This window comes from Onychostoma macrolepis, chromosome 17, assembly GCF_012432095.1.
Source record: "Onychostoma macrolepis isolate SWU-2019 chromosome 17, ASM1243209v1, whole genome shotgun sequence".
Classification (NCBI taxonomy): domain Eukaryota; kingdom Metazoa; phylum Chordata; class Actinopteri; order Cypriniformes; family Cyprinidae; genus Onychostoma; species Onychostoma macrolepis.
In genome coordinates, this window is record NC_081171.1 from 12,404,478 (window position 1) to 12,425,633 (window position 21,156).

Below are 21,156 nucleotides of genomic sequence, written 5' to 3' on the forward strand. Positions count from 1 at the left end.
CAGTGAATAAAAGTTTCTTTAAAAAAAGATAGGAATCATCTCTGACTCACTTTTTCAGCATTTAGTTAGGCTACTGGAAACTAGGCATATATTTCTTCTTTTTGATATGCTAATTTTTCACTTTCTTTGAATTGCTTTAGAGCTTTATGGTTAGCACAAAAACAAGCTAAAAAGTTTCAAACTACATTTGAACTGCATTAAAAATACAAAAGAGAGCAGTGACTGTAATAAAAAATGAGGGAATCTGAAGGAAGTTCTATTATTTTAATAACTAAAGCCATTGTACTTCTTGTATAATTCTAATATTAAATAATATTATATAATAGCCTAGTATATAAAATACATTTTGCGCTCAGTTTGAGTATTAGATTTACAAATAAATAATGAAAGACCAGAGGTGAAGTTCATGACAATTCGATAATAAAAGTGAACATATTAAAAGTTAACTTTTATTGTGTTTGTTTAGGTATTCTGGACATTGCCACAAAGCCTTGTTTGGGTTGAATTTGAATATTAGATGATAGATAGATACTGTTAATCCAATACTGATTTTATTTTGCGTTCGTTGGAGCGTCTGGTCAAATCTTGACGTTCCCTTAGCGGAGTTGCCTTATTAAGTATCCCATAATGCACCACGTCGCTGTCATGGCTGCTCACTGATGACACTTGCAGCACATGGGGAGAAATCAAACACATCACAGTGAGCACACGAACCCTTCACACCTCACATTCACAGCCAGAGCAGGTCTTGAGCGACGTGACGCGTGTTTCGTTTTTCTCCTGAGGGTTGACGAGGATGATGAGGATGATAATGCTGCAGCTCGAGGCGGCGGTTCTGGGCGGACTGAGTCCGGACTGGAAACAGAGCGGCTTCAGCACCGCAGGTAAGAGACAGCGGCACATCTGAGCTGATGTGCTTTTGTAATGATGATGATGATGATGATGATGGTTTCGTCCAGCCGTGTGTGGATCTGCTCGGTTATTGTTGTGGATGTGTTGCGTGCTGGTTGGTTTGCTGGACGCACTCTCACGTGGTTTAAATGTGCCGCATGTGTGTTGAAGTCTCCGCGCTGCACCGACGCACGGGACTGTGTCCAGACAGGCGTGAGTTTTCGCTGAGTGTGAACTGAGCGGCATTTGACAGCGTTCTAACAGCGTGACTTGTGTATTTGTGTATTGACTGCATGGAGGGACCGTGTGGGCAGCTTTAGCTCATCGAGGACAAACGCGTGTGTATCCTGTTGATGTTGAGGTGAGAGAAGATACGCTGTTATTTAGCTCTCAGCTTTAGAACAAAGCCGGGCTGCACCTGCCGACCTTACCTTGCATGTACACACTCCTGTGCGTGTATTATTTTTAGTGGGCGTTCACACAGGACGCCTCACAACTAGAAAGAGCGCAACACATTTAAGATGTTATTATTTATGTTATAATACCGGAACTGAATTACTGTCGTGATCTAAGGTTTCATAATTAAATGATTATTGATTTTTTTTTTTTAAACGGTTCTCGAAGCTGCTGATGCGGACGGTCACGGAACACCGTATTAAATACTCTGTCAGTGTTTCTTGCTCAGCACCGCAACACCGCTACAGGTTCTACGGCGTGAAACATAGCAAGCATATAGTTCGATACTCTAACGCATGACTGTAATGACTGGCTCTTTTTTAAAATTATTTTATTATATAACAAAATCATGTTGGTGTAGTTCGATTACGAATGGATGGCTCCTAGTTGGTTCTGAATGCCAAAAACATCAAAAAACATACAGCGTGACAAATAGTCCGATTCCTGAACAAAAAAAAAAAGAGTCTTGAGAGCCGATTCTTTTAGTGAATCCATGTAGATTCCGAACAAATGATTCTTTTATCCGGTTCTTTTTAGTGAATCACAAAACAGCACAGCATAGTCCGATTCCTGTACAAAACAGATTCTTTTTAGTGAAGGAAGCAAATACTGTGTAGTTCGGATACCGAACAAATTATGGTTTTATCCGGTTCTTTTCAGTGAATCGAATACAGCACTGCAAATGTAGTGTGATTCCTAAAAAGCCAATTCGTTTAGTAAATCAAGCAAATACATTCTAGTTCAGTCCCCCAACAGAGGATATTTATAAGCTTTTTTTTTAAGGAATCAAAAATTAAGCACGGCCGAGGTAGTCCGATTCTCGAATATATTACTCCTATAAAACGATTATTTTAAATTGACCACAAACATAACTCGACGAGAGTCTGATTTCTGAACCAATGACTCGAATGAACACCACAGAACGGTTGTTACGGAATTTATCTGACTCCCTTAATCAAACTCGCTTGAACCGCAAGTTATTCGTGATGTCTGACTCGAAACTCGAACTTGTTGTTGGCTTGTAAAAAGTATTTAAAATGAGCTGCTACTTTTGAGTACACGCGTCTTAAAAATACAACATTGATAGTGCAACACTTCGGGCAAAGTCACGCATGTGAATGAACGCAGAGGGAAAGCGTCCTTGTGTGAACGCCTTCATTAGGCTGAATTATAGGATTACATTATTGCTTGCCTCTGATTTCATACATTATCCATCTTCCCCATCTTTGTCAGTTTAATGTGCTGTTACTGGCATGACAAATAGCTGTGCATTTTGAATATTGGAACTGTTCATTTGTATACATCCATTGCATATTTCGTTCCTCCCATGTGTGTCCCTCTCTCTCATGAACATCAACCTCAGAAGTGATTAATGTGTAATTCACAGGATAGTGTCTGAGATGTGTCGATCTGATCTTCAGTAAAGCTATTTCAGTCCGTCCTCATTCAGTCACATTTATTCACGCCAGTTTCTCCTCAGAAGAGATCAACGACTGAAGAAGTGGCTGGAAGCGAGTGTTCTTCTAGAAATAGTGCAGCTTTCTTCACTCATATCAGAGGTGGCACCATTTTGTATCTGCAAAGTGATGCATGTAATCCAAGATCTAAATTGAATTTGAGGCTGTTCATAATTCTGTAATATAAGATTCCCTTTAATTCAGTGTAGCTGTCCATATATAATGTACTCATGGGTTTATTGTAGTGGTGGATAAAACTAAAATAAGTATTTGCTTTTGACCTTTTATAGCTCAGACTTTTTCTGGTGAATGTCTCTGCAAATATGCCATGAAGTAACTGCAAGTTTGGTATAAATAAACAGTTTCTCTGAGGGAGAGTCATTTTGTTATGCTTTTTCAGGCCGGTGCTTTGTGTACAATGAACTATTTAATTTCACGGTTCGCACTTTTCATGGAGGCGTTTTGCTGCTCCTCTCCTTTTTGTTTATAGTTTTCCTTTTTTCCCTCTAGTATGCAAGTGAGGGAGTAAATGGCACAAACTGAATTTGAATTTGACTTTGATCCTGAGGTGGTGATGGTTGGAATTGGATTTCTGTTTTATTTGTGGTAGACATTGGCGTTCGTTTACTCATTTGTGAGTAAATGGACATCTTTGTTCGTACTAGGATGTAACAAATTACTTATATAAAATATGTCCTGTTTAATGCAGGGATTTATGGGAACATCCACTCTAAGAAAAGTTCATAAAAATAGTTTAATGTGAAGGAACTTCCGTATTGATTTCATAAGTGTTTTACCCGTATTTTGAATGATGCATTGCATTGTGTTGTAATTGAGGAATTGTCAACTAAACACATTTATGACCCAGCAGAAAATTACCAGCACAAAGGATTTGTTTTTCTTACAGTGTCCTTTTACTGGTATTCACTGTAAATTCTACAGTAATTAATAGTTTTTACTTGTAAAGACCATACATTTGACAGTAATTTACATTGAAATTACATATAGTTTTCACTTTAAATTATATGGTAATTAAACATAGTAAACAATGAACAAGTTTTTACTGTAGTGTTTTAACTTTTTTCTGTAAAAATTGCAAACATTTCAAGTTAAAACACTTTTTAATAATGTCTAAAACAAAAACACTTAAGACTGCAGAGTGTCATCAAAAGTGATAACCAATCGCAACATTAAAAATTGGGATCCTTTGTGACACATTTATGTAAGAGTTGTTAGAGCTTCAACCTGAAAAAGTCCAATCTTATCTCACAACTGCAGTCTAGAAGCCAGTTTCATATATTAAACCTCTTCACACACATACTGTACACCTAATACTCATAGTTGAGTTCTTATTAAAAAGCTTGAGAACAGAGTGTTCTGCTCTTGTTTCAGTTTTAAAATATGACAGCGGGCTGAGAATTGTTCCTCTTTGTTTGAGGCACTGGCACTTGAGAAATTTGTGCTAAAAAGTGGCTTTCTGTAACAAACCATAAATGCATTGATTTGTATGAATGACTGTCTTTAGCAGCTCTCTCCTTGTGTGTGTGTGTGTGTTCAGATGGAGGGCCGTTGCTGCAGTTGGTGTGTGAGGGAGATTTCGAGGCCGTGCTCTTCAGCTCTGCGGTGCAGGGGCTGCTGGGAGGTGCTCCTGAAGAAGATGACAGTATTGAGGCCTATCTGGAGAGACAGGTGCTGTCTTACCTGAGCAATGCCACTGAAGACCAGAGGAGCGACCGGTAAGGATTTAGAACATATGACGGCTGGCTTTCTGTTTTTAACTCTGCTTGTATAAAGTACAGAGAACGTTTAACTGTTGTTTAGCACTATCAAACTCCATGATCTTCACCATAATGAGAAATATGCATTGTACTCTTAAATGTTGAAGGCACGTACATGTTCTGTATTTAAACATTAAATTTATTCGAGTTAATTAAAATCATTAGAATCTAAATGCAAATGAGGACTAATTTAATTAGTGAAACTGTAATACTATTCATTTAAATTACACTACTGCCTAAAGATGTCCTCAATTAGATTCACTCATTGTGCCTGATAAATTACAGGAGGTTTGGTCTTTTATTGCAGTAGATTTAGAGTTAAATAGCGCTATTTAAATGAGTTCTGTTTTACGGCGTGAAATGTCTTGTTTATTGTGATTAATGGTTTTTATTTGTACTGTCTAATATAATTGGCTATGAATTATTTAACAGGAGTTTAGCTCATATCCCACATACATATACCCATATGGGTAAACTTGCCTATTAAGCTCACCAAAATCTACATTAAGACATTTTTAGTGCACAAGATATTGGTTTCAGTAGAAAAAGTTGTTAAAATAAAATATTAATCTCTCACACAAAAATTATTTTATTTTATTTTAAATGTCAAAAGCATTTCAATTAAGATATACATCATTAAATTCAAAAAGTCCGGCTGTGCTTAATGGGTACATTTTTGTACCTTTTAGGCACACCCCTGTTCCCATTAAGCTCGCATCATGTTTTATTAAAAATTCTTGTTTATTTTAAGGAAAATCTTTAAAGAATAATTGTTAAAATATATTTTTTTGAAGGTACAAAGTCAATCACAAAAAACCCCCCCAAAAAAACAGAACACTAAAATCAAGCAACAAGGCATTCAATTTGATCAGTTATATATTCATAATGAAGTGTCATCTAAGCACATTGCAATATCTAGGCTAGTCCACATTCAGCTAAGTAACACGTTCAAAAATCAAATAAAACAAACCAATAAAACATTTCATTCATGGGGCTGAACACAGAGACTATCCTCATTATGAAACCTCTTTTTTTTTCTTTATCTGTGGTCTCTTAAGGCTGGAATACACTACACGATTTTTGCCCCAGTTTTCCACAGATTTACAGTCTGGAAAAGTTGATGCTAGTTGCCAAAGATCAGAGCCAATCTGCAGATTTGAGTTGACAGAATCCATAGAAAATCGATTAACTTAACTTAGTGACAACCATCAGTTTATATTTAAAGTCTGTTTATGAAGTATTTACATAGATGTTCAATGTGGAAGAGCTTAAAGAGAACACACTGAGCTTAATTGGAGCAGCAACAATCTTTAATAAATTTCATGTAATATTTATTAAAATGACAGGATTTGTGCTAAAGAAATAGTCTAGGTCATGTACTAAGTTCATACATATTTTAATATGAAAAACTATTATTAACAATATCTATGAAATTGTCACACTGAAGCTGTGTGAATTATTATTATTATTATTATTATTATTATTATTATTTATTTATTTTTTCTTCATAGTAGTGCACCCTTTAAGCTCACCTTACAATAATATGAAATCTTTAAAAATTACAGCACTGTAGAACGACAGGCCAGCAATAAACTGTCAATTTATAATATTATGAATGTAAAAGTACAAGCCAATGCCTGTGACGTAATATGTTAGCGTAGCACACAATCTTATACAGCAAGTCAGCTAACTGTGTTCTGTAGCATCTGTGCTATGTTGCTAAAACTGTCTTTTGGATCTAATGTAATTATTTCCCACATCCAAGTTCCAGGTTATAATATGCAAAGGTCTGAACATTAATCTGTTAATTGTACAATAAGTAGTGAAACTTACCCAAAATAAAGGCTTAAACATCTAAAAAACGCACATTTAAGGGGATCCTCTTTTGGTGAAAGTATTCAGACAGCTTTCAAAATGGCCACCAGACAGTGTGCACACATGGAGACCCATATCTCAGTGTGCAGTGGTCTGATTGACTTGAAATTACAGGAGGTATATAGTAACAAACATATCAATTGGTTAAGACATCAAGTAGGATAAAACATTTTTTCTTTTCATAATCTGATCTCAAAAATGGAAGTGTGCTTAATAGGTACGTTTATCCTATACACACACATACACACAGTCACACCATTGGACCCCACTGAGTTTGCCAAAAAAAACACTGACATTTTAAAAAATATCATCTTTTGTATTTTTCAGAAGAAAGACATGCAGTAAACGATGACAGATTGTTCATTCACACACTCGCATATTCAGACCGAGCGAGAAACACAAAACTAGAATGCTTCCATTATAATCAAGGAAGCTGACTGCACTGCAAGTGCGTTGTGTAGCGCCACGTAAGGACTTTTAGCGGGTTGATGGTGGCTTCAGCTGACTAGAGCGTTTTATTGTGTTGAGAATGAATAAAACCATACAGAAGAGTTCAAACACTGTCCCCCTCTTTTCAGGCATAAATTATTAACTTTCGATAAGCCCACGTTAGCGTCCTTTCTCTCCAGAGAAAGAATGAGTTGAGGAAATGGGGGTTGCGCTGCGCTCCTCAGCCGTGCCTCTCTTCTTATCTCTCCTTGGCTTGATCACGCTCCCTCTCGCTGTATTTTTCTTTCTCTACAGCCTCTCTCATTGTGGCTTCTGTTAGTGAGGCAGAAAGTAGTTGTAGATAGGTGGAGTGGCTTGAATAATGAGTGATGCTTTCTGGTGAGAGATTAGATGCAGGTAGATTGATGTTTGTGTGCTGTTGAATGCAGAGAGATGCATGTCATTTTTTTTTTTTTTTTTTTTTTCCCCTTTTCTTACTCCTCACCTTCTCTTTCTGTTGTGTTCTTGTGCATTCTCATTTACCCATCATGTATTATTTTAAAAGGACTAAAATGTACAATGAGATTCATCACTCACAGCCATTTTTCTCCTGTGAGAATACATCAGCGCTGTAGATCGCAGTGAAACGTGTATGTAAATGTGTCCTTTCTCAATGGCATCTGGGGACTGACTCCACCGTAGAGCAGAATTAAGATCTCAGGTCTTTGATTTCAGCAAGCGGCACATTGCTGCCACCCGATTTGTTCCTTCAGGTTTGTACATTTGCATCAGAGTCCTGTAGTTCGAAGCCACAAAAGTGTGGAGATGTTTTCAGAAATAAACAACATTTACCTGATTGATATTGTGGTGGTAGTCAACGTCTGTGTATTTCAGATGATTAAATCCAGTGGCTGTAATGACATTAACTCTAAAACATGCAAGTTTCTGAACCTGATCTCTTGTCTGCTGTAGAGAAACTGCTCTGTTGGCATTGGCAGTGGGGTGTCTGAACCTTTTCGCTCAGAGTAATTGGACCGGGCCTCCAGTTGAGCTCCACGTCTCTGATTTTCTGCCTGAAGCCTTGCTCCAGAAATTCTCACAGGTACAGTACCATGATGCACCCTTGATTATACACGACCAGTGTCATTGTATGTAATGGTACGAAAATATTCAACACATTATATGAGTGTGAATAGTATATGTCATAGTTATATATATATATATACATAATAATATGAGCAGTATCACACAAGTAGCAGTGCGATATGGCTGTATATCGGCAGGACTGAGTGCCGTAGATAATCACAGCGTGCTGATATACAGTCATATTGCACAGCTAGTAGTGTGATATTGCATTTATACAACAGTTTGATGCCATGAGTGTGTAAATGCATAAAACAACAGTGTCTTTAAAAACCATCTTTTGTCCGAACTATAGCTGAGGAAAGCTGCTCAGCTCTGTGAATTTGTTGGCTGCGTCTTTGAAAGTAAAAATGATAAAACTTTATTTTAAGGTGCCCTTGTTTCACATGTTACATGTACTTACTATTATAATAACAATAAATTATGCATACAGGTGCTGGTCATATAATTAGAATATCATCAAAAAGTTGATTTATTTCACTAATTCCATTCAAAAAGTGAAACTTGTATATTATATTCATTCATTACACACATACTGATATATTTCAAATGTTTATTTCTTTTAATTTTGATGATTATAACTGACAACTAAGGAAAATCCCAAATTCAGTATCTCAGAAAATTAGAATATTACTTAAGACCAATACAAAGAAAGGATTTTTAGAAATCTTGGTCAACTGAAAAGTATGAAAATGAAAAGTATGAGCACGTACAGCACTCAATACCTAGTTGGGGCTCCTTTTGCCTGAATTACTGCAGCAATGCGGTGTGGCATGGAGTCGATCAGTCTGTGGCACTGCTCAGGTGTTATGAGAGCCCAGGTTGCTCTGATAGTGGTCTTCAGCTCTTCTGCATTGTTGGGTCTGGCATATCGCATCTTCCTCTTCACAATACCCCATAGATTTTCTATGGGGTTAAGGTCAGGTGAGTTTGCTGGCCAATTAAGAACAGGGATACCATGGTCCTTAAACCAGATACTGGTTGCTTTGGCACTGTGTGCAGGTGCCAAGTCCTGTTGGAAAATGAAATCTGCATCTCCATAAAGTTGGTCAGCAGAAGGAAGCATGAAGTGCTCTAAAATTTCCTGGTAGATGGCTGCGTTGACTGCGGACTTCAGAAAACACAGTGGACCAACACCAGCAGATGACATGGCAGCCCAAATCATCACTGACTGTGGAAACTTCACACTGGACTTCAAGCAACATGGATTCTGTGCCTCTACACTCTTCCTTCAGACTCTGGGACCTTGACTTCCAAATGAAATGCAAAATTTACTTTCATCTGAAAAGAGGACTTTGGACCACTGAGCAACAGTCCAGTTATTTTTCTCCACAGCCCAGGTAAGATGCTTCTGACGTTGTCTCTGGTTCAGAAGTGGCTTGGTTGCCCTTTTCCTGAAGACGTCTGAGCGTGGTGACTCTTGATGCACTGACTCCAGCTTCAGTTCTCTCCGTGTGAAGCTCTCACAAGTGTTTGAATCGGCTTTGCTTGACTGTATTCTCAAGCTTGCGGTCATACCTGTTGCTTGTGCACCTTTTCCTACCCAAATTCTTCCTTCCAGTCAACTTTGCACTTAATATGCTTTGATACAGCACTCTGTAAACAGCCACACCTTTCAGTAATGACCCTCTGTGACTTACCATCTTTGTGGAGGGCGTCAATGTTCATTTTCTGGATCATTGCCAAGTCAGCAGTCTTCTCCATTATTGTGGTTTCAAAGAACAAGAGATACCCGGAATTTATACTGTAGGGATGGTCATTTATTCAAACTCAAATGTAAATATTCTAATTTTCTGAGATACTGAATTTGGGATTTTCCTTGGTTGTCAGTTATAATCATCAAAATTAAAAGAAATAAACATTTGAAATATATCAGTCTGTGTGTAATGAATGAATATAATATACAAGTTTCACTTTTTGAATGGAATTAGTGAAATAAATCAACTTTTTGATGATATTCTAATTATATGACCAGCACCTGTAATTACATGCAAGTAACCCTAAGCCAAATCCTAACCCTAACCATATAGTAAGTACATGTAGTTAATTAATATTACTCAGTACTTAAATGTATAATTACACTGTAACAAGGACACCTTAAAATAAAGTGTAACCGTAAAAACTTCATTGTTTACAACCCTGTTTCAGTCTCTTTCAGTATAAAAGTCTTTACTGCTGACTCACTCATAAAAATAGAGAATGGGAACCTACGTTACGCCGCGTCGGATTCCACCATGTTTTAGGTCACGCTCAGGAGCACACAGCTTAAACAAATGCAAATCACCACAGAATAAGCAGACCGTTTTACATATTTTTTTGAAAAACATCTTACATACGCTTAGAATAAAACGAACTAATATGTAAATCTCTTTAAATAAAAAAAATAAATAAAAATTGCTCTGTTTGTCTGAGAGGCTGCAAATATTCATTACTATTCAGTCTCCTTCACTACAGTGGTACTGATATATGCTAACTGCTAAACACTTGACAATTAACCATGGTTAATCCGTACAAAAAGTGGCCGGGTATTAACGAGCTGCCACAAATAACATTTCCATATATGATTTCCTTCTGTTTATGGTGTGAGGGCTTACAGTTTAATGCAAATCACTGTATCTATAATATATTAAATCTACAGAGATGAATTATAAAGCTACATTTTATTTTAGATGTTTACCATACCGAGTTTCAGTTTAATTTTAATCCGAGTTCCGTAGTGAATGTAGACATTTAATGTTTATATGATTCAACTTAGATCCCGTTGGAATGATCAACTGCCATATCATCAATGTCTGCAGGTAAAACCTGCTTTTTCGGCTTTCTAACGCGGAGAAAGCACGTTTTTCACACGGGCCGTGCAAAGGGATATGGCAATTGATGATACAGTAAGCCAACCACTGCAACGCGATCTTAAGTAGAATAATATAAACATTAAATAATATAAAACGTCTACATTCACTACCACTCAGTCTCCGCTGTAGCTCCCGTGACCTAAATTCCCAGAATGCATTGCCGCCGTGACGACACATTCCCGGACTCTATAGCCTGTCGTCGCTATCTAATGGTGGAACAATGTAACTAAAATTACCATCACAAACACACACACACACACACACCGTTTCTTAATACAAAATACTACTATTAAATTCTACTATTTATATAAAATATTATTAATGTGCAAATGGCTTCAAATCACATCGCGTCTGACTATAAGCGAGCTGCACAGTTGACACGGGAATTGTCACTTGCACAATCGAGGCAGTGTCGCATCGTCACTAAAATTTATAAATTTTATTTATTTTTAATTCTTGCCAGTGTTTAAACCATTCAGCGCTCACGTGTCCTCCTGGAGATTGGAACGGATTAAGCGTTCACACTACACACGGTTGCGGTCCGGCAGTGCGTTCCAGGAGTGGTGCGTCTGCAGCAGTGCAGAGATCGTTTCCACACAGAGTCTATTTTTGCTGCGTTGCATGCAAGCGAAGAATTAAAGTAACAGCACATTGTTTGCGGTAAATATGAACATGGATTGACACGGAAATGTAGTAATTACACCATAAATGCTTATAATTAAAGTCTACATTGTTTCACAGTCAACACACAGGCTATGGCTTTTTGGTTAGGTTTAAAGGAAAAGAGCACTTTTAGATAAACGAGGCAATAATAGATGGAACTCGTGGAGGTATAGGAAAACAAAGTCCTTGAACTGCAGGATTGCTTGTAATAAAGATTTAAATGCTAAAGAAAAGCAGTAGCGCTGACTGTTTCTGTCAGTGGTAAGTTTTCATTTAGAATGTTTGTGATAATGTAAGAAAGATAGTTTAAATGTTTTGCCACTTGTTTGAGCAACTTAATATATCAAGAAGCAGGCCTAAATGCAAAAGTAAAAAGCATTGAATAATGTGTTTCTTATATATATATTGCATTTAAACACATCTATGAAACGCGTCTATGTATTACTGTGTTAAAAACGAATCACAATGCTGAAAAAGCATTTTCAGTAACAATGTTTGGATTTGAAATCAAAATAATGGATAAATGTTGTGTCTGTAGTAAACAGTCACGGATCAGTTGCAGACTCCTGTGTGAAAGCTGCTTCTACACCGCTTAATGGACTGCATACGCACTGCAAACGGAGTATGTGTGAACCAGGTGTAAAAGGCCGCCTCACATACAGCTCACGAAATCAGGCTTATGCTGTGTTTAAGCTATTGTGCAACAATTGCACAATTATCAAACAAAAATGCAGTGCATGATCAAACATTTAGGTGAGATAAATAAATATATTTTTTTGAAAAATGTCTAAAAAATGCCTAGCACCCCTAATTTATTGAATGACATGTAATAAACAGCAACAACAGCAACCATCATAAATGTTACTAGGCAATTCAGTCAAAAGTACAAAGCAGTGCTCTCATATACAGCATTAATATTACATATATAATAACATTAAGAAATTTTGCCCTCGGGCTAAAACTGTTTGCTTTGAAACAAATAATAGATTGAGACCAAATACTGCCCATTAGATTTACTCGAAACAAATTATATCTCATATTTAACCACTATAGAGACATCAGAGCCAGCAGCAAATTCCAGAAGATCTGGCCGAGGTGAGGCTGCTCTCGGTGGGTTTATGAGTGCTGAACACCCGATGACGTCCTGGAGCTCACATCTCCGAAAACATCGAAGCAAATTTTCAAATAGACGTAATCTTTATTAACAAACCACATATTTTAAGTCTAAACAAGTACATCCTAGCCTAAAAAGCTACATTCCATGACACACAAACATTATTATTTATAAAATTATAGTGGATCTGTGCATCCGCCATGACACTCGCTATGAGAAATAACGCAAGCGAAGTGATACAAATGGTGAAACGGTTGTTGGAGTTCTGTTATCACTAGAATGTATGAATGTAATATATTCCTTCATTCCAATATTTTCTAGATTTATTTTAATTTTTTTTTAATGATCTATCTCAAGAATCATTTTGTGTGTATTCTTTAGTATTTTGTTAATATCAGCACATTTAATGAGTGGACAGGTCTGTGCTCTGGATAATGAGTGTGTCAAGAGCTGCAGGGTTGCTAATGAAACCTCTTAGGGCTCCTAATTATGCAGAGGTGAAGAGATTTTTCTCCCTAATGCCCCACGGAGGCCTCGTAGATCCCTGGAGAGGCACTGTATGTGTGTGTGTAACACTTTCTGCTGTCTCACACCTTTCTAAAGCTGCTGATTTATCAGCCTTGTCCTAGAGAGCACAGGCCCTCTAAATTAGACAGAGAGCAGCACACATGGAGAGAGATGGATGGACAGAAGGCACTTGCCATCAGTAGGGCCTGAATATAAGCCTCATATAAAATTAATTCAATAATATAACAAAAATAGGGTCTGAAAATCTTTAAATGAAGTAATTTTGTTCTGTTTATTCTATTGAATTAGTTTAATATGAATTTAGGAATTTGATATATATTTGTGACTATTACTAAAATTTGATTAATATTAATATTTTTACTGATGGTAGAAGAGTGACATATTACATACAGAGTTAACAATGTTACACTTTTTTTTTTTTTTTTTTCCTTTCTCAAAAATCTTAAATAAAAACAAATTCCAAAATGGAAAAACAAAAGCTCAAAGCTTTGTTACAAACAATGAGAAAATACGTGACATTGTTAGCTCATTGTTTGATTGCGTTATCCGTTTCAATGTGCACAGTAACTTAATATTATACAAATTTTGTGTAAAAAAAAAAAAAAAACCTACAGAATTTGTAAATAGTTTGCAAAATAATTTGCAAAGTAATGCAGTAAATTAACTGTCACTCATAGGAAACTGCCTAGTTTGAGACTACCTAATTTTGCATTTTTTTTTTTTTTTTTTATATTAACTTATATTTTCCATAAATTGAGAAATTTCATGAATTGAATACTTTTTCTTCAATTTTTAGGAAAAGTGTTTATTAAAAACTACAAACCAGCAATTTGTTTTAAACTAGGTCATTTCTTTTTCATACAGTAGATGAGAAAAGTAGAATGAAGTTGTGGTTTAATTAGTAATTTATTTACAGTTTAACTCAATACCATGGTTGTTGCGGTTTTCATTATTATTGTAAAACCATGATAGAATAAATTGTAGATGTCCCTAATACTGTGAGAAGTTGTAATTTTCTCTAATCTTGTTTCATTTCTCTCTCTCTCTCTCTCTCTTTCTGCCTTTCCTCATTTATCACACACACACACACACACACACACACACAGCCTGCAGCCCTGAACATGGCTGTGTTGTCCAGTCTTCAGCTGGATGGAGAGTCTGTCTACAGTCTAGTTTCCAACCCCCTCCTGCTGCTGCTGACCAGAGTCATATTCGTCAACTGTGGCGCCAAACTGGAGACCCTTCAGGTGAGATACACGACTGCAGCACTGCAGGAATGCAGTACAATTCACCTTGGTTTGGAACAAGACGACACACCAATGCACTGCAACATCAAAACAGTATAACTTGACGTACCAAGTAGATAATATATATTGATTGAAATTAATATCAAAACAAGATAAGGGAAACTGAATATGGGAGGGAAACTGATGTAAGGAGTAGGCAAGGAGTGTTCTGCAGTTGACTTGAACAGTTACTCAATATGGCTCAATATGTGTGTTGGTAATAAGGAACTGTCACTTTTTAATTTCTCTCTCATATGTTTGAGGTTGTTATTCCATGCTCCTGTGTGCATTACTGAGAGAGACGGTGAAGAATTATGAGGCTGTCAAAAATAACAGTTAAATTATGACCAAGGTTTCTTTTGGCTCTGTGTGTGTCAAGGCCTAACCCATAACACAGCAGCGGATCATTAGACTGTTTGTGTTACTCAGTCCCATATTTATGTTACAAGATCCTCCAACAGCAGATGAGTGTTTGTTTGTATTGTTGTTTACAAATTCTTTTATTCACATGGGAAAAAAGTCCACTGCCTGGCTCATGAAAACAATAATACAAACACAACAATAAAAGTGCAGCGCAATTTCTTCAGTTGGACAGTTATATTATAATTTCCGAGTCACAAGATCCTTCAGAAATCATTCTAATATGCTGATATTAAGCTCAAGAATCATTCTGCTTAATATTGTCAACATTATCAAGAAACGTGTGCTGCTTAAAATATTTGTGGGAATTGCAATGTTTTTTTACAGGATTGTTTTGTAAATTAAGTTCGAAAGCACAGCGTTTATTTGAAATATAATTTTTTTTCCAACATTATTAATGTCTTTACTGTTACCTTTGATTAATTTGATTCTTCCTGAATTTAAAAGAAAAAGTTCTTACTGACCTCAAACTTTTGAATGGCAATTTAGATCAGTAAATGTATAGTAATAAAGCCATCAAGCTCCATGCATGACAAAACAAATAAAACCCAAAACAGCAAAAATCATCCATACAACTTACATAATTTACATTCTTCATAAACCCTACAGTTTTTTTTATGTGAAGAACCGACTGCTATTTAAAACGTTATTCTCAGATGTCACCTACCTTGTGGCAATCAATGATTCAATTCTGTTCTAAAACTGCTGATGGCTCATTACAGCAAGAAAAGTGACGTCCCAGATACAATTTCATTGCCATGCACAGTATAGACATTAATTGTGCTAATTGTAAAGTCACAGGAGTTATGCAGCCCACCTCCACAGGAGCAGCCTGTCAATAACATCAGCGATTGATTCATTATACATTAAATGTGCTTCCCACTTTCTCAGAAACCTTAAAAATCATCATTAGCAGAACTGAAGGTGTAGTTCTTTCTATTTCATGTTGTCAGTCAGAATAGAATTATTTCTGTGTAAGATATTTGTGGCTCTCATGCATTCAAACTCATGAGTCTTACTGTTCTCTCTCTCTCAATGCAGTATAGTATAGCCCAAGTCTCTTGCAGTTATTTGGGTTTATTGAATTGTAAATATTAAACTGTTTATTTTCCCAGCAGGGCTTGCACTCTCTTACAGTATTATAACTGTGATGGAGCCATTACACATGCTGTACCATGTGTCTTCTTTTCTTTCTGTGAATATTTATGTGGTAAGACAGGCGTTACTAATGCATTTATATATTTATTATTTCTCCTCCTTGTACGACTACAAGCACAGGGATGAAAATATTTCTGCTGCGATTAGTTGAGGGAGAGGTGCAGCATGTCACCGCCCCCACTGCTTCATGTTCCAGAACGTTATTTCATTAGTGCAAGAACAAACAAACACAAACTCTGACTCTGGTCATTTACAGGGCAGATACGCCAGCATACAGATTGACTGTTTGTGTGTTGTGTGGAAATAAGTTAGTAAATGCTGCTCTGTGAGTTTGTGTGCATACACAGAATGAAGCCCGGTTCTCCTGTTTTGTTTCTTTTTAGAGACATAAGTGTTACAATGTGGATCCTTTCGTCCTTGACTCTGTAACTTTGATTGAAAGTGTTCCACATTTAATCTCTAGTCGTAACGCATAAATGTTGCTTGTCTAGAACAGTATGTTGTGTTAGGAAATTACAGTTCTTTTACAGCTCACTTCTTTGTCAAACTTAAATTCATAGGGAGTATCTTGTGTGTACTGTACACTAATGTTCAAGTTTGAGGTCAGTAAGGTTTTTGTTGTTGTTGAAAAATTATTTTAATATTGACCAAAAGAGACAGTTAAGGCATTTATAATGTTACAAGACTTTATTTTGAATAAAATGATGTTCTTTTCAACTTTTCATTACTTAAAGGATAATATAATAAAGGAAATAGTATGGTTTCCACAAATATTAAGCAGGAAAACCTTTGCTTGAGCAGCAAATCAGCATATTGGAAGGATCATGTGACACTGAAGACTGGAGTAATGGCTGAAAATTCAGCTTTACCATCATAGGAATAAATTTACATTTTAAAATGTTATTTTAAATTCAAAAGAGATTACTTTCAAAAACATAAATGTTACCAACCACAAACTTTCGTAAGTTCTGTAGTGTAAATGTAACTTGTGTTCTTGTCTCTCTGTTTGCGTGTTTGCAAATAGCTGCTGCCCTGGTGGACACTGCGATATGTCAGTCTACATCAGCAGATACTAGAGGAGAGATCCCCACAGCTCTTCAACCTCGTGCTCAGCTGCATCGAGAAAGGCAAGAAAACGCGCACACACACACACACAGTTACAGAGTTCTTGTTACCTGAGATTGCAGTGCAGTACCAAATAGAGTGTAGCAAGACAGTCCTGGAGGTAAAACTAAATAATTTTTAGAGATAATGTAACTCTTAAGATATACCAGTCAAGAACACTTAAAAAATAAAGGTGCTTAAAAGGTTCTTCACAGCGATGCCATAGAAGAACCATTTTTGGTTCCACAAAGAATCATTCAGTCAAAGGTTCTTTAAAGAATTATCTCTTTCTTACCTTTTACTCTGAAGAACCTTCTTTCGCAAAAAAGAACCTTTTGTGAAACAGAAAGGTTCTTCAGATGTTAAAGGTTCTTTATGGAACCATTTAGACAAAAAGGTTCTTCTATGGCATCGTGAAGCACCTTTATTTTTAAGAGTGAACTGCAAAGATTATGCTTCTGTAGAAGCCAAAAGACAGTGATTTAAATATCCAAAAATAATATACCCTACTAATAATCTCAAAGTAAGATCCACCAATCAGTGAATTTGCGGTTGCTGTGAAACAAACAAAAGAAGAGAGAAAGACCTTTTGTCTTTCTCTCTCTCTCTCTCTCTCTCTCTCTCTAATTTTCAAATACGTTTCTGCATCAAACCAAATATTGTGATTAATCTCAGGTCAGTTTGATTTAAGTCTTAAGGATTTTGTTTGTTTTAAATACATGTGAAAATGTATGCGAAAAGTACTTCCTGAACCCAGGGTGCTGGAAAAAGAGAATGTTTATTGTTGTGCGATTATGCCAACAAGTTTTAATAAAAATAATATTTTTTGGACTAAAACTGTCTTTACTGTTGAAGCTGAAGAAATTATCAAAAAGCATGTACAGTCATGGCCAAAAATATCGGCACCCTTGGTAAATATGATCAAAGAAGGCTGTGAGAATTAATCTGCGTTGTTAATCCTTTTGATCTTTTATTAAAAAAATTCACAAAAATCGAACCTTTCATTGGTTAAGAAAATCGGGGGAAATATCATTATGAAGTGTTTTTCTCTAATACACATTGGCCACAATTAACAACACACCCTTTTATTCAATACTTTTTGAAACCTCCATTTGCCAGTTTAACAGCTCTAAATTTTCTCCTATAATGCCTGATGAAGTTAGAGAACACCTGACAAGAGATCAGAGACCATTCCTTCATCCAGAATCACTCCAGACCCTTTAGATTCCCAGCTCCATGTTGGTGCTTCTCCTCTTCAGTTCACTCACTCATTTTCTACAGGGTTCAGGTCAGAGGACTGGAATGGCCAGCAGAAGCTTGGTTTTGTGCTCAGTGACCCATTTTTGTGTTGTTTTTGAGGTTTGTCTTTGGATTATTGTCCGGTTGGAAGATCCGAACATGGCCCATTATAAGATTTCTAACAGAGGCAGTTACTTATTGTTTTTGGGGTTTTTTTTATCTGTTGGTATTTGATAGAATTCATGATGCCATGTGTCTAAACAAGATGTCCAGGACCTCCAGCAGAAATATAGGCCCACAACATCAAAAATACAGCAGTATATTTCATTGTACACATGGGAGACGTTTTATCCCTGTGTTCACCAAACCTATCTTGAATGTTTGCTGCTAAAAAGCTCATTTTTTAGTTTAATCTGACCATAGAAGCCAGTCCCATTTGAAGTTCCAGTCGTGTCTGATAAATGAATATGCTGGAGTTTATGTTTGGATGAGCGAGGAGAATTTTTCTTGAAACCCTCCCAAACAACATGTGGTGATGTAGGTGCTGCTTGACTATTTTCTACAATTCTCCAACTTTGGTCCTTGGAGAGTCTTTAGCCACTCAAACTCTCCTTCTCACCGTGCATTAGGACGATATAGACACACTTCCTCTTCCAGGCAGATTCGTAACATTTTATTTTGATTGGAAATTCTTAATTATTGCCCTGATGGTGGAAATGGGAATTTTCACTGCTCTGGCTCTTTTCTTAAAGCCACTTCACTAATTTGTGAAGCTCAATTATCTTTTGCTGCACATCAGAAATATGTTCTTTGGTTTTTCTCATTGTGATGGATGATTAAGGGAATTTGGGCTTTGTTTTCCCTCCTATTTATATTTCTGTGAAACAGGAAGCCATGGCTGGATAATTTCATGTTCATAATCAGCCTGGAGTGCTCAAAATTGTGAATATGAATGGGAATATACTTCAGAGATATTTTACTCATAAGAATTTCTAGGGGTGCCAATAATTGTGTCCAGCGTGTATTTGAGAAAAACCATTTTTCATAATATTTCCCCTCATTTAAAATTTTTATTATCCAACGAAAGGTTGGATTTTTGTGAATTTTTAAAATAAGATCAAAAGGATTAACAATGCAGATTGATTTTCACAGCCGCCTTTGATCATATTTACCAAGGGTGCCGATATTTTTGGCCATGACTGTATAGGAATAAAAAATTTGTGATTTCAGTACAATCTTGAAATACAAAAGTGTAATAGCGTAGCGTAGCATGGCAAAGCAGTCAGCATTTTCATTTGTGGCAGTTAATTAAAGAAAAAAAAAAAAAGATCTTTCTTTAGGTTTTTTTTTTTGGTCCTGATATATCTATTGCAGTATAATTTTTAAACTGACTGGGGTGTGGGCTTTTTATTGGAAAGTCCTTGGGGGGAAATGGGAATCAGAAGTGTTTAACAGGATTTCAGATTTCTTCACAGCTCAGATCCTGACGTCACTTCAGCTGCTGAAGGCACGTTAGCGACGTGAGATGCTCTTTAGCGGAGAGATGACACAGCTGTCAGCTCTTATTAAGTGGGTCATTTTTAAGAAAGCTGATGTCAACTCGGGGGTGACGTGGAGATTCAGGTTTTGTGTGTGTGTTTTGGAGTTGTGTGTGTTTTTCTCTGCGGTGACAGTGACAGCGTTAGTATGAGCTGATGATGTCAGCACTTCATGTTTGTTTGTGTGTGTGAAATAGAGACGCAGTGACACACCAAAGGTGGAGCAACTTTGAGGTTTCACAATGCTTGTGATCTGAGTTTTTGTTGGCTGTATGGGATCAGATTTTGCTTTCTGCAGATCAAATCTACTCCCAATGATCTTGAATTGTGAACCTTGTGAAAAAGTGAATGTACATTATAGGACCCTCCCTACTGGTCCACATGATAACCACTTAAAAACGGGAATGAGGATTAATAACAGTAGAGTTCTATAGGTTGACTTTATGAACCTAAACATAGCAAAAAATGAACATAGAAGAAACCCGATTTTTTTTTTTTTTTGCAATTTTGGGATATTTCAGTATGCCATTGAAAATCTCATTAAGTGTGCATTTCCCTTTAGGCTAATTCATTACTTCTGTTCATTTGTTGTTCGTTTCAGAAGGATTTGGATTTTTAGGAACAGGATTTCGCACTCGTCAGGATTATGTCACCTCTGACTTAACATAACATGACACCCTTGTGTCAGACAGCCCTCCTTCAAACCTCGCACACAGGCAGGTTTAATGACTGTATTTAATTACTCCATATGGATGTGTTTATGAAAACTGTTCAAAAAGCTTGGGTCAGTAATATTGCTTGCCTGTGTTTTTTTTTTATTTTTATTTTTTTATTTCTGTTGCAAATAAAACTTGTTCTTTTGAATCCTGAAAAAAATGTACAAGTTTCCACGAACATTAACCAGCATACCTTTTGCCAAAATTGATATAAATAAGAAATGTTTCTTGAGCACCAAATCAGCATATTAGAATGATTTTTGATGGATCATATGACACTGAATTGACATATAGCCTCTATCTCAAAGAGTTGATTGGAAGTCATTCGGTTGCTCAGATGATAAAAAAGCCTTGGCAGAGGACAAAGTTTTATGTTGCCGTTTGGCTGCTTAGTTTATATTTATTCATTCAAGATTGAAAATGCTATGAATTGCAAATGAATCAAACTATTCAACATCCTGATGAAATTAGAAGGTCTCAGCATCAAACATGAGGCAGCACTTTCCTTT

The 21,156-nt window shown here is 36.5% G+C and overlaps 1 protein-coding gene across 1 annotated transcript in view; it reads left to right on the forward strand.

Annotated features, from left to right (window-relative positions):
- The first annotated feature begins 579 nt into the window (after positions 1–579).
- ttc27 (tetratricopeptide repeat domain 27) overlaps positions 580–21,156 on the forward strand; it is a 96,340-nt gene continuing 75,763 nt past the window's right edge. The window contains exons 1-6 of the mRNA XM_058748727.1: positions 580–700; positions 786–884; positions 4,363–4,540; positions 7,859–7,988; positions 14,293–14,433; positions 17,075–17,177. Of these exons, the coding sequence (XP_058604710.1) occupies positions 676–700; positions 786–884; positions 4,363–4,540; positions 7,859–7,988; positions 14,293–14,433; positions 17,075–17,177 (676 nt within the window). The 5' untranslated portion in view covers positions 580–675. The remainder of the gene's footprint in view (positions 701–785; positions 885–4,362; positions 4,541–7,858; positions 7,989–14,292; positions 14,434–17,074; positions 17,178–21,156) is intronic.